We start from the raw sequence: 14,391 nt of genomic DNA, 5'->3' as shown, positions 1-14,391 counted from the left end.
ATTCTTTATTTCCTTTATTGATTTATTTAAAGGAACTAAAAAATTTAAGAATTTAAGCGGCGCTATACAGTTTTGGCAATTTCTTAGCTGTTTTCTCACTTTTTGCTCGCGGGTTTCTCTATAGAGCTCCCCCTACAGCTTCGGAATAGATATTTGACAACACTGTCATCAAAACTCGTTGGCGACTCTCTCCCCTCCCATCTTCTCCCTCTGGTCATGTGCATTTGTTTGGTTTGTCATGTCCACTGAGGTATGTATGATATACAGAAGGCTAGCATATAAATGTTTAGATAGTGTATGTGTGCAGTGCCGTAAAGCAATTCGTTACATTGCGAGACCTGATATCACGGCCCGCCAGCCCAAAGTTGCAAGGGTGGTTTTTCCACTCACAGGCGCTAGGGGGGTGCGAGAAGACCACCATTCAATCCGAAAAAAGTCACATAACCATTCCAATGACTCCGAAGCTGTTCAGTTAAGATAAATTAAGCTAAAAAAAACGGCATAGTTCCCCTTTAAAGGGAATAAACAAAAACAAAATAAAATATTAGAAAAATTATAATTTATTGAAATGTTTATTACAATATAATATTTTTATTTTACGATTAAATACATTAAAACGATTGTTATTTTTTATTTCTTATGCATGATTATTTTATGATTATTTTAATTCCTTTTCTGTAAAGCACTTTGAATTACCATTGTGTTTGAAGTGTGCTATGTAAATAAACTTGGCTTGCCTTTATGTACACTTCACTCTTACCTAGTTTGTCTATATGCCGGCTCACGTTCAGCTTTTGTAAACAGGAAAGCATGACTTTTTTTTTATTAATTTAATTGGCCATAATCATTTTTACATTTGCGAGGACTGTTAGAAAGCTGAAGCAGACCATCCTAAAAAAATTACTTTTAAAACTTGTAGTCATCCTAACAACACTGAGAGTAGTGCATAATTTAACAGCATCAGCATCAAGAAAATCAAATATTGTCCCCATAAGTGTCAATGATGGTTTGGGGGGCCCTGCTAAAAACGAAATAAATGAAAATAATAAATGTTTAAATGGCTTGCCATAAGCATACAATCAATGGGGCATCTAGAGGTACACCGCCAGTGCCTCCGCATGAGCCCTTCGCAAAGAGGTCACTCACATAGCCTACACACTGGCCGTACTGATACAGACTCTACAAACGCACCTGTGCTCTCTGTTCAGTGCAATGGTTTATTATACAGGCATCTGAGAGAGCGCGCTTGAGCCAGAAGAGGCATCGCGCGAAGAAAGAGAGCACCTGTGCGACGTCACTCCGCCCTACTTTACTCAGAACTCCACGAGCGATTTGTACTTCCTCAAACGAAAACTCAATCATCGAAGAAAGCAGGCGCCTCAGAGAAAAGTCCGTTTCTTCCAGTGGAAAGGTAAGAAGTTACACATCACTTCTTGGGTTTTTTTGATCGAATATTGCTAGGTCGTGTCAGAACTTTTGTAATGTTGCATTTTAGAGTGTTTGACTCATTTTCTTCGCTGTTTTTTTCCGACTGATGCGCTGAACTGATTCGAGCGCCGCGCGCAGAGGCAGTCGGTGGGTTTTGCAGATACATCAGACCTCAATCCCTCTCTTCCTCAGTGTTTTTTATGCCATTATGTTTCTCAAAACACCTTAAACATATGTAGGCTATTAGAATGAAATGAAAAGGGCGCAGTGCAAACCGCAGTTTCACTCAACACTGTAATTTATGCTGCTGTCTACTGGACCTTGACAGAATGGGTTTTTTCCGCACTTTGTGGTGCTATACAACAACTCTACGTAGTTGAAAAGGCAATAGAGGTTGTGTCTCAACCTAGTGACCTACCTAGAGAGCATTTTAGCTGTATATTACAGGCGAGTTCCGAACTGTTGATATCCAAAAATGCTGCTCGCGCCTGTGGTGTGTAGACTACTGGCATTAGATAGTTTGTTACACAAAACCTTTAACTTAGTAACATTTTATTATTAGTGAATTGTCACTTTTCTCTTATTCATAGTTCATAAATAGCCCCAATTGATGACATTGAGGGGGACTAAAATGCCACTGACACGCTTCTCTTCAAAATATCAATGATTATTGATCTAATACACAAAACAGATGGAGCGTGGTTCTGGTTGAGATGACTAAGTGTGTGTGTGTTGGGGCATGGTGGAATTTGAAATGGTTGTTACTGTTTTTAGTTAAAGGTTTTTACTGTTAATGGGAGGTGTTTTTAGTTGTTGTGGGTGATTTGTGGACAGATTTAATCTCTATTATATTTCCTTTTAATATTAGCTGTGGATCCCTACACTTGTATGTGATGACGTGATAACTGTTTGCAGTGGAGACACACATCCTGCTGTGGTTGAACAGTTTACACCATACTACTCTTTCATTCTGTTCATGGGTGTCGATAGTTCCTTCCTGTCCCTTATATTAAATGGTGTGTGACTGTGGACATAGGCTAAGTGATGAAACCTGCTGCTCCTGTTGACATTAATGTTAACTAAATTAACATAAAGACGCAAGAAATCAGCAAGAAAGATTATGTGAAGTACATTCTTAGATTATGTATTTCATGCACTTTAAATCAACTAGTTACAGTGATTTTGGTAATACATTGATAATTTCATCAGATGGTCTGTGAAAGATAGACACAGTGTGAAGAGGTTTCGTTATGCTTTACTTTATGTGCAACAAGATTTCTGCTATGTGGTTGCTAAGGTCTTCTGATTTCAGTATGGGTACTACGGTGTTCTGGCTGGTTTACTGGCAGGGTGTGAATTACACAATGGCCTTCGGGAGGGGAGGGGGGCTAAGAGAGTTGGGGAGGGAGGGGGGGGGGGGGGTAACTCACAAATACAATATATATTTATATATGTATTAGGGATGTAACAGTACATAGAAGTCACAGTTCGTTACGTAGCGTTATCTCGGTTTTGGGGTCATGGTTCGATACAAGTTCGGTACAACAGGAAAAAGCAACAAATCCCCAATGCTAGGTTTCTTTTTATTTATTTTGAACAGAAAGTAGTGCAAATTATAGTTTGATCCACCATAGCGGCATTTAGTCCCCCCTGAGGTAGTTATACTTTAATGTAAAACGTATGTTTTACTGAATTGTTTGCTTGTCTTTTATATCTTATTGTATATCTTCTTATACTTTCATAATGGATATTGATAATTAAAACTGACATTTAACAAAAAGTTGTCATTTCATTTATTGTACATGTACATATGTGTACAAAAAAACAATAATCAGATAAGATAATCAGAGTACATAAGCACACATTGCCTGAACCATTGAGAGAGAGAGAGAGAAAAAAATGTCATATGAAAAGAAAATGAAAAGAGGCAGTGTGGTGTACATATTTAATTTTATTGTAAATACACACAGATAACTGGAAGAGCCAGAGTGAGTGACGTTATCAAGAACGCTGCTGTACCATTTGCAGAATTACTGAACCTGCGTCCTCCCGTTCTCGGTTTGTACTCCTGAGTCGAACTTCGCAAGTCCCAACTTTGTGTACTTGGTATTGAGAAACACCCTTGTTTTGGTTTGGTGCATAGATTGTCTCTTCTTCTGCTCTTTTTTTTTCCTGTTGTGGCGGTTTGCAAACAGCATTGCATTACTGCACACGCCCCCTTCTGGATTGAAGTGTGGATCACCTGTTACTGTATTCGTCGCCTGACTGTATGCACCAGACCGTGAAGATTCGGGGAGAATAAATGTACCGTTACACCCCATATATATATACCTACCATTATTAGTAATGAACGCAACTTTTGACAGATAAACTGTGCACTCCTATTTCAGTGTTGTTGTTGTTGAGTTTATTTTCAGCAAACTGTTTGCTTCATGCATTCAGATTAACAGCATTAAAGAGGGCAAATGTTATCATTGATTCCACTGAACTGTGTATATGCGTTTTAAACACATTATGTTCTTCATCCATGCAATAAATGCACGTCCTGAATAAGTGCAGTTTTTATAGCACATTTAATTCAACTGCTCAGGTAATGTTAATGGTATGGCCCAAGTTTCATATTATAGGTAGACTAATTTTCTAGGTGCACTATCCCTTTATGTTTAATACTTATAGGATTAGTAATTTGTTGCAATAGTACTGGTGATTCATGTACCTAACAAAGCCTTGCACACACAAACACACTTCTAACACCCTTACAATTGTTTCAGCTCCTGTTATAGCTTGTCATAAGGTTTAAGAGTTACAAATACTCTCTAAATACTTATTATGTGTCAATTATTTTCAGAAAAGCACATGGAGCCCGTTAACCACATTTGCCTACCCAACCCATCATCCCACCCTCACTATCTTCTCTATATCGCTCTCATTTTCACACTTAAGCTTACACAGGAGCACAGACTTGTTGCTCAGGCTCTTCTAGACTTTTTTTTTTTTTTTTGCTGAAGAATCAGACATTGACAGGATTCATTATGTGTGTGTGAATCGGAGAGACTGATGTTTCAGAATTGATTTTGTACTGTGCTGCTAGCTTATGTTATCGACACAGGCTTCCACACACAACTGATTCGCTAGCACACACACAAGTGCAGATTTAGGTTTTTTAGATTGAGATGCTGCAACTTGTTTGAACGTTTCTGTGCTGGTTTCTGACATGTTTCAACACGTACGCATCCTAATTGAACTAAAACAGAAATGTGTGTTTGTGTGTGCATATGGGTGTGTTGACTGATCAAATTTCTCTCTCCCTGTCTTTCTTTTTCTTACACACTCTGTAGTAAAACGGTCTAAAGTCCAGTGAACAACCGGCAAGTTTGTTATGAAGCTTCAATGTTGCAGTCACAGCCTGACTCATGTCATTGGCTTTCGATAGAAGTGGGTGGAGTCCTGACATTATACAACCAATCAATTTTAGTCTCAGTTATTACCATAACCTATAAACCTCATCTGGGTCATGTTCCAAATGTTTTGATGCACAATAAAGCAAGATAATGTAATAGAAATAGACAATTGAGGATTGAAAGGATAACCGTGTTACAGATTACCAGGAGCCCTTTCTCTACAATGGTCCTGTCGCATGAGAATTAAACTAAGAAACCTTAGCTAAAAGGTTTAATTTGCAATTCAATATTTTTATTTAATCATATTTATTGGGATTGGATTTAAAGCGCTTGAGTAAATACAGATCTCACAAACTTATTAGTAGCTAGCCTATTTGTTGGACCAATGACATTTTAGGTTAACAACAGTTTTACACGCAGACAAATACACTCAATGTTTCAAATCAAATGAAATTTAAACATTTTGAAATAGACTTTGATGCACACAGTATATCAGACTCTCTGAGAATAAATAGTGATATACTAAACTTCATCTTTATTCCCAAAACACCTTCTGACATTCTGACACCTTCTGATGAATGCCTGCATTTCCCCGTCAATGTCTATTTGGTACTTTGGTACTTGGTCCACCCATTCACAGTGAGGTAATAAGAAGGAAGTAGGATACTTTTACTCCTAAACTCTGCAAATACTAATGAGAAGAGTTAAAATGCAATAGTTTTGGTTCTGTGTAGCACCTGTCACTCTGCATTTTCCTTCTAAAGAATCCCAGTGTTTGGAACTGCAGTTCAAGTTTGTTTTTATTTCATGGTCACTGTCATCATGTCAGTCTGATCATTTCAGCATGGATTGTTTTCTGAACCAAAAAGAGACCAACAGAGCGGTAGCAAATCCACTGCTCTTGAGAAAATACAGCAAAGCACTCAATCTCGTTTACATAGAAGCCTTAAAGGCGCAGCAGAAAAAAATGGCCCACTTAATGCTAAAGGTCAGAAAGAGGGTGGATGACTATATATTTTTGATGCGAATTGATAACGAAACTTAAGGAACATAAAAAAGTATCATGAAACTACTAAGAGAACAATAGAGCTACTATTACATTTAATGATAGAACAGAGAAATTAACACCAAGATCCCTAATAATGAGACTACACAATTTCCTCTGCAGGCACATGTGCTAGCATAAACAATGTATAACCTCCTGTTTATGACTAAATATAATTACAACATAATGATATAAGTTCTAAATTGATAATGAAGTAATATTTTTGTTTTGATTTCCTATATGCAGTAATGCTGATGTATTTCTTTCTGATTAAAATCATAAGAATTTTGGATGTCTGTGTCTTTTTTTAGGCTGTGCCTGAGGGGTTGCCATGGCCCCTTTCCTGAGAATTGCGTTTAATGCCTATGATCTTGGCACATTCTCGCCAATGGCTGAGGCACCATTCTGTGCCGTCAAAATGAAGGAAGCTCTCAGCACTGGTGAGTAAATGTGTGCATGCGTGTGTGTGTAATGGGGGTTTCAAGTGCATTGCTATGTTTGGAATGGCATATTGCCATGCTTCTTGTTCTGTTTTTGACTCTGTGTACATGGAACAGCATGTAAATCCTCCATCTGCATAGAACTGAATTACCCATTTCATTCTGCCAAATGAGTAGTTTAGAACGGCGCACAAAATATTGTTTCCCACAATGCAATGAACCCTGACTTGACCTTCATTTCCATGTGACTGAAAGCAATATCACTTGCCATTTTTAATATATTTTTTCTGGCTGATTTTCAAAACTAGCAACAAAAAAAAAATGTATACTTATAAAAAAATTAAAACAAGTTTATTGCTGCCTTTTGCATACTAATTCACATACTTTTTAAAAATAGTTTGCAGTATACTGTGAAGTATACTAGTATTTCATTCCAAACATTTCCCAATGGTTTATGCTGGATCACAAAAATATCCCCTTTTTCTTTTAAGAACGAGGAAAAACATTGATCCAGAAGAAGCCCACCATGTTTCCTGCTTGGCGATCCAGTTTTGATGCACATATTTATGAGGGACGTGTCATACAAATACTACTCATGAGAACTGCAGAAGATCCTTTAGCAGATGTTACTGTGGGTGTGTCTGTGTTGGCAGAAAGATGCAAGAAGGCAAACGGACGTGCAGAATTTTGGGTATGTGGTTATGTCTATGCATTGTCATGTAGTGTCAATGTTTGCATTTTCACAGGTAATGTTATAAAGTCTCGCTTCATTTTCAGGTTGATTTGCAGCCTTCAGGGAAAGTTATGATGTCTGTACAGTTCTTTTTGGAGGATTTAGATACAGGTAAGGCATACTCTCTCTCAAATAAGCAGCACACAATCTCTCTTCTCTCTTCCAGTGATTTAATAGTGCTTATACTGACTGCATCTTATCACTTGGCAACAAACTAAATTCAATATGAATTGCATTTCCAAATAAGAGCTAAAAGAATCATTAACTTGAGACTGGATTGCTGCTCTCATAGAAATGCCCTTTTTATGAACACAGCTAATTTAAAGGGAGCTATTCATATTATTCTCAAGCAGTTTAATACATCCACCCTGAGTTATGGGTCAGTAATGGGACACAGGCGTTTCACCTCAGTGCCACCCTTGAGCTCCTTCTCAATGTAAATTTTATTAATTTAAAGCCCTGGGCTACGTTTAAGTCCACTTTTAGACATACATTCGCAAACTTCCCTGTGTACTTCCCCCTCGGGGGAATCCCCGCCCCCATTCAAGTGGGCAAGGAAGTATATTTGGACAGATCCTCGACTCCTTGATTTTGACTGAGGGAGCTGACTACTCAACATGTACTCTTCAGGCAGATCCATAGACCAAAATACAACACGTTTGTGACGTCACAGCAGGTCACGCTTAATTTACCCCCACCCCACACAACTCTAGTGTTTGATATTGGAGTAATTTAGACATTTAACCGCATTTAATACTTGTAGCTACCTTAAGATGACTTTAAAACACAGTTATAGTTTATTGTATTGTTTTCATTTCCGTTTGTGTATTTTTAAAATATTTTATTTAAAGGTGCATTGCGCAAGTCTCTGAGTTTTTGCAGAACTATGCCCCCTCTGGCGGCAAGCGAAAGTGCAGCCAGAAGTGTGCACGCTCACGGACAAAAGTTTTCTTTTTTTTATCTTACGTGGAGTTTGCGTTGGTGTTTGAAATGAATTACAAGCCGGTCTCTTAGAATCCATCTTCTACGGAGAATGGCGGCGAATACACAAACCTGCCAGACAGCCAGGTGAGCGTGCCGTGAACGCGCATGACGTCACGCCCAGTCTAAAATTCCGGCCCGAATCCCTCTTATTTATTTTACTTTACAGGATTATAGAGACAATCTCAGTGATCAGAGAAGGGCTCATTCAGCCCATCAGGCAATTGTTTAAGCATGTATGGGTTAGAAAACGGGTATTTTTAACATGAAAAAGTTGCTTAATGCACCTTTAATATAAAATGAATATATTCATATTTAATATTTGTGTGTATATATATATATATATATTTTTATTTTTTTATATTTTTTTTTTATATATTTTTAAAAAATTAACAGCCCAAGAATACATACAGGCCTATAGAATGGTTGCTAAAACAAATTCATAAGGAAAAAAACCTGTAAATAATAAATCAGCTACATAGCAGATTCCAAGAGATCAAGGGCTTAGGGTGTTCTGTTTAAATACATTTCAAGGGTTTCGGCAGTAGTGGGCACTTGTACTGCTTAAGCAATGACGTATACCTGAGTGAACGAGATGGATAGAAGTTAGCGAGGCAAGGGCACAAAAAAACGCAGCCCTGCTTGAATCTAACCTATTTCCGTTAGCTTTGGGAGAGGTCATGGCATGCTTATCTGATCACGTGCGTGTGAATCCATTTGGACTTCTTTTAAAGTTCTGTGCAAAGGAATGTATCTGCTGAACATGTCACAACAGATCTTCCCTGCATTACTCTGTCTTCCTTCAAACATTCTGTCCATTGGTCCTCGTATATTGTGTTTTATTGTCTTTAGAATACAAAGTGTTCCACTGCAGATTTTCTATTTGTTTGTAATGATGTGTAGGGATGTGCAAAATGATGTACACTACTGTTTAAAACAGTAGTGTACATGCCGGTAATACATTTTTTAAATGTTTTTGAAAGAAAGTCTCTTATGCTTACCTATTTTTACATTTTTTTTATTATTAAAGTAAAAACTGTAATCTTGTGAAATATTATTACAATTTTAAATAACTGTTTTCTGAATGTTCCATTCCAAAACTGAATGGAACAAAATGCAGGCATTTCAAAAGTTGAATAAAAAAAGCATAATATTTACTATATATTATATATATTAATTTAAATTATAATTCATTTCTTTTAGGACATAACGATCTCATGCATTTATTGTCAAAGTTTCATGCCTTCAGTTTGATTCTGCTTCCATCCTGTTTCGTTTTTTCTCTTTCACTCTCAGAGAGTGGTCAGTCAGTTGTGACAGAAGACGAGATACCGACTCTCACTCGTCGTCGTGGAGCTATTAAACAGGCTAAGATTCACTTCATCAAAAACCATGAGTTCATCGCCACCTTCTTCAGACAGCCCACCTTCTGCTCTGTCTGTAGAGATTTTGTTTGGTCAGTCCTGAATGTTCAGTTATAAGACATTAGAAGTTTATAATTCAGACATACTTATAATTTTGTCTTTTACTGCCCAGGGGTCTCAACAAGCAAGGTTACAAGTGCAGACGTGAGTATATTTTGCTGTTTTTTTCCCCATTATCCTAAATGCTTGCCCACATACTATGTCCACAGACATGCTTTAGTAAGAATGTACCCTAAAAGGGGAAATACTTGATTGGATTGCTTCCCTTTGTTCAACTTTTAATTGTTTTATTCAGAATTAAGGAACACTGAACACACAGAGTCTTAGTTCCTAAACCCACCTAAAAAAATTATGTTTTTCTCCACCAGAATGCAATGCTGCCATTCACAAGAAGTGTATTGATAAAATTATTGGAAGGTGCACAGGCACTGCAACCAATAGTCGAGACACCATGGTATGTGCTGTATTGCGTTATTTGATTTTTATTTTTTATTTTTTTTATTGTGATAGGGTTAGGGCATTTAAAGTTTGTGTCTACAGTTTCAGAAGGAGCGTTTTAAGATTGACATGCCACATCGCTTTAAGAACAACAACTACATGAGTCCCACCTTTTGTGACCATTGTGGCAGTCTGCTGTGGGGTCTTGTCAAACAGGGCCTCAAATGTGAGGGTGAGTTGCCATGTGAACAGTACATGTATTATTATAAAACTATGAAAATGAATATAATTAATTCCCTTTTTGATTTATTTAACTTGCAACATATTTTGGTGTTTTACATTTTGGTTTAAACCATTTTAATACATAGAAACACCTAATATAGTTACCAGCTCAATGGTCTGTAACTCTGTAAACTGTCTAGTTACTGTATATGTACTTCGGGGAAAAAAGCCACTTTATTTTTGTTATTTGGTGTTTGGCTAGTCTTAATTTTGGACTCTGATTATATGTTTGCAATTGTCTCTTCTTTTTCAGATTGTTCCATGAATGTCCATCATAAGTGCCAGACTAAAGTGGCTAATTTGTGTGGCATCAATCAGAAACTACTGGCAGAGGCTCTTACTCAAGTCTCAGTTGTATATATCAATGTTTGCTCAAGCCCTTGTTATGAGGCCCTTAATATAAAAATAACAGCATTAACGTACTGAAATAAAGTTATGTGTATATTTGTGTTGTCATAGAAATCCACCAAGCGACCTGAAAGCAACTCACAGAGCAACTCACAGGATGTTGCCGTTTACCAGGATTTTAACAAAAGTCCAGGATCTGATGTTAATGGTGAGAGTGCTTGATTTAAATGGTGGTAATTATAACAATAAAAATGATGATTTCAGTTTATCAGAAAAGCTATGTTGCAGATGTGGCTCCTTATGGTCGTCTATGGGAGGGTTTGAGTCCTCGTCCCCCCTCTCGATTCACCCACCAAACACGTATCACTGCTGAGCATTTCATATTCCATAAAGTCCTGGGCAAGGGAAGCTTTGGCAAGGTAACATACAAACTCTCTTTCCCACTCACATTCATATACAGTGTAGAAGACATGAAGGAGGTAATGCGTTTTGCTTATGTCATGTGATCATGGTGGAGGGGCACAGGATTATATGGGAAGCTCCCTTACTTAGCCTTTTGCCTTTTCTAAGTTTTAGGTAGCTACTACATACAGTCATGCTCAAGGCCACGAACACAAACCCTTGTTCATCATCTTTCTGTTGTCAGGTGCTTTTGGCTGAGCTAAAGGGCTCTGGTGAATGGTTTGCGGTGAAGGCACTGAAGAAAGATGTGGTGTTGATGGATGATGATGTGGAGTGCACCATGGTAGAAAAACGAGTGCTGGCTCTCGCCTGGGACAATCCGTTTCTTACGCACCTCTACTCCACTTTTCAGACCAAGGTACACCAAACATACATTTACCAACAAAAAAAACCCAATCACAAATTAGTTACACAAACACTTGAAATGTATGCAGTTATGCCTGTCACATTTAGTACATTATGATAATTTGAAGTTTTTCACATTTCATAATTCCAGTTAAATTAAAATTTTCAATAAAATTCCAATAAATTTTTCATTTAAAATTCTATTTTCTCATTAAAATAAGGGTATTTTTACTAGACATTATTATTAATTGGATGCCTCCCCAGCTAAAATCTTTACATTAAGACATGGCTGTAGTTTCAAAGTTAAATACAACTTACACATTGGTCTTAAACTCAATAAAGAAGGACTGACCAATAATCGTTTTATCAGATTTTCCAAGAAAGTGGCTGTAAAAGCCATCTATACCACATAAAACAAAATCTAAGGATGTCACCCAATCCCAATTTATAAACCTAACCACAGTTACTCTAGGTCTGCAGGGTGTCTAAATCTTAAAGTGACAGTACCAAACAATAAGTTAATGTACAATGTCACGCACAAATATTAATTGTTAGCTACAAATAGTTTTTCATTTGTTTATCTCTAACAGGAGCACTTATTCTTTGTGATGGAGTATCTGAATGGAGGAGACCTGATGTTTCATATACAGGAAAAGGGGCGTTTTGATCTGTACAGAACCACGTATGTCATGCATATATGCATACAAAATAACAATAGTTTCTATAATATAAAAATATTGCTGAGCCCTTGATTTAGTGAGCATGTTATTAAATTAATCTGATGTCTCTTACCAGGTTCTATGCAGCTGAAATAGTGTGTGGCCTGCAGTTTCTCCATTCCAAAGGCATTATTTACAGGTACAGACAAAATTACACCACTGTTTTGATGTATTAATTACACACTACTTCCCCATTTCACCTCTGAAACAATTCACAGGACCATTTTCAGTGATAATTTTTTACCTTTTGTCAGGGATCTCAAGCTGGATAATGTGATGTTAGATGGAGACGGTCACATAAAAATAGCTGATTTTGGAATGTGTAAGGAAAACGTGTTTGGGGAGAATCGGGCCACAACCTTTTGTGGAACTCCAGATTATATCGCTCCTGAGGTATAAAATGCACTTTTATGTTGGTTCACTCTCAGACCAACAATGGCCTGGGCCTGACTTGATGTGTTTGTGTGTGGTAAATCACAGATTCTGCTGGGTCAGCAGTACTCATTCTCAGTAGACTGGTGGTCATTTGGCGTGCTCGTGTATGAGATGTTGATTGGTCAATCTCCATTCCACGGTGACGACGAGGACGAGCTGTTTGAATCGATCCGAATGGACACACCTCATTATCCCCGCTGGATCACAGTGGATACTAGAGAGATGCTAGAAAGGGTATACGTGCACATAAAACTCAATTAAAAACAACACAAATCAAATTTCTGCAATTACACTATCCTTTTTGTTCTCCTGCACACAGCTGTTTGACCGCGACCCATCACGCCGTTTAGGGATTGTGGGTAATATACGAGGCCACCAATTTTTCAAGACTGTCAACTGGCCTGCTCTAGAAAGTAAAGAAGTTGAGCCTCCCTTCAAACCCAAAGTGGTATGTTTTTCTTCCCACATCTGTTTCTCTTCTTTTTTGTCTTTCTGTGTTTGCCAATTTTTTTTTTCTGGTCTTGTCTAATTGCAGAAATCTCCAAATGACTGCAGTAACTTCGACCGGGAGTTTTTGAGTGAGAAACCTCGTCTCTCACACTGCGAGAAAGGCCTGATCGATTCCATGGACCAGAGCGCTTTTGCTGGCTTCTCATTCATTAATCCAAAAATGGAGCATCTTTTACAAAAGTGACCCATTTATAATGTGGTCAAAAAGAAAAAGAATATGTTATGTTCATGTGATCATAGTATTGAGCCAGTTTATTGCTCTTACCAAACCAACCATGAGCACTTTCCCAACTCTTCCTTTAAAAGAGACAGGCTGTCACTGAGCTTCTAATGGAGCCTTTTATAACCTAATATACATTTCAGTCTCATTCCCAATCTAAATGCAATTTTTAACTTGTCCTTACAAATTTAGGATGTCTAAAAATAACTTAGGTTAGTACTAACTGGGTTAGGACAAAGTTGTCGGTTGAATGCAGGGAGTGTGTTGTTCGGTTTGGGAGAAGTGCAATTTAAAGAAGTGTACAAAAACAAAATAGGTCAGAGATTATATACAAGTATTGTTTAAATCAATATGTGCATGCTACATTCATAATTACATTGTGAATTTCTGCAATGATCTGTGTCTGTTCCGTGAGTGTGTGTGTGTGTATTAATTGTTTGCACAAAGGATTGACCAGAACATGTTGAATATGTGCTTTGTAAGTGATAAATGAATATATTGTGTTTTAATTAGGAAATTTGTATATCTGGTACAGAAATATAGCTATCTTAGCTCTGATAGTGTCATCCGTTTGTGTATTTTTGTGTGTATATTGTTGCATTTAAGGTGTTTTTATAAGATCCACTCATTAAGAGACCACATGATCAAATTCAGTACATGATTCTGTTTTAGGATGAGACACTTAACAGGGTCTAATAAACATTTTGATGGTGAATAAACTGACTTGGATTGTGATTTATATTTAGTCATATTTAGTTTTAGTTTTTTTGTATCTCACCTTTATAGTAATGTTATAAAAACAGAAGAACAAAAAAAACGTGTATAATATTTTTTGTGAAAAGAGTAGTGGAAAAATTGATATGATCTTTTTCACAAAGAGGCTCACGTGGTCAATTTTCCTTTTAGTGATCTAGAAATGAGTTTCTTTGTTTTTAAAAACTTCAAAATCCTAAACTCCCCCCCCCAGGAACACACTATTTGTATAAGGGCAATACAGCAGTATTTCAGTGTTGCAGTTTTATCCTTAAAGTACCCTTAACTTTATATTTGACAGTCATTCCTCATAATTATAAAAACTGTTAATTTAACTATCTAATATTAATTAAAACTGCTGTGAAAACTATGATCTATATCCAATTAAGTTGTGCCGTAGCGCCCTCTACAGTACGGGGTTTGGTGT

At 37.2% G+C, this 14,391-nt stretch overlaps 1 protein-coding gene across 2 annotated transcripts; it reads left to right on the top strand.

Moving 5' to 3' along the window:
- The first annotated feature begins 1,256 nt into the window (after positions 1-1,256).
- prkcda (protein kinase C, delta a) lies at positions 1,257-13,930 on the top strand. Of its 2 annotated transcripts, XM_082137140.1 has the most exons (19): positions 1,293-1,411; positions 4,767-4,863; positions 6,186-6,314; positions 6,806-7,005; positions 7,092-7,158; positions 9,325-9,484; positions 9,565-9,596; positions 9,821-9,906; positions 9,993-10,122; positions 10,426-10,526; positions 10,632-10,728; positions 10,809-10,939; positions 11,167-11,340; positions 11,918-12,009; positions 12,123-12,185; positions 12,301-12,439; positions 12,527-12,715; positions 12,801-12,929; positions 13,017-13,930. In XM_082137140.1, the coding sequence occupies exons 3-19, from the start codon at positions 6,206-6,208 to the stop codon at positions 13,173-13,175; spliced, it is 2,058 nt and encodes a 685-aa protein (XP_081993266.1). In that variant the 5' UTR covers positions 1,293-1,411; positions 4,767-4,863; positions 6,186-6,205; the 3' UTR covers positions 13,176-13,930. The 2 variants fall into 2 exon arrangements, with proteins under 2 accessions (XP_081993265.1, XP_081993266.1); XM_082137139.1 differs by lacking the exon at positions 4,767-4,863 and having other exon boundaries at positions 1,257-1,411.
- Positions 13,931-14,391: the final 461 nt, after the last annotated feature.

Source organism: Leuciscus leuciscus (genome assembly GCF_965113295.1).
Source record: "Leuciscus leuciscus genome assembly, chromosome: 14".
Lineage (NCBI taxonomy): Eukaryota > Metazoa > Chordata > Actinopteri > Cypriniformes > Leuciscidae > Leuciscus > Leuciscus leuciscus.
Note: the sequence above shows the minus strand (reverse complement) of the source record. Positions and strands in the feature narration are given on the sequence as shown.

Bases quoted from the DNA above. Each gene is read 5' to 3' on its own strand.
- prkcda (XM_082137139.1), top strand. From the start codon at position 6,206: ATGGCCCCTTTCCTGAGAATTGCGTTTAATGCCTATGATCTTGGCACA. The intron at 10,527-10,631 runs GTATATATCAAT...GTGTTGTCATAG, and splicing joins CTCTTACTCAAGTCTCAGTT to AAATCCACCAAGCGACCTGA. The intron at 10,729-10,808 runs GTGAGAGTGCTT...GCTATGTTGCAG, and splicing joins TCCAGGATCTGATGTTAATG to ATGTGGCTCCTTATGGTCGT.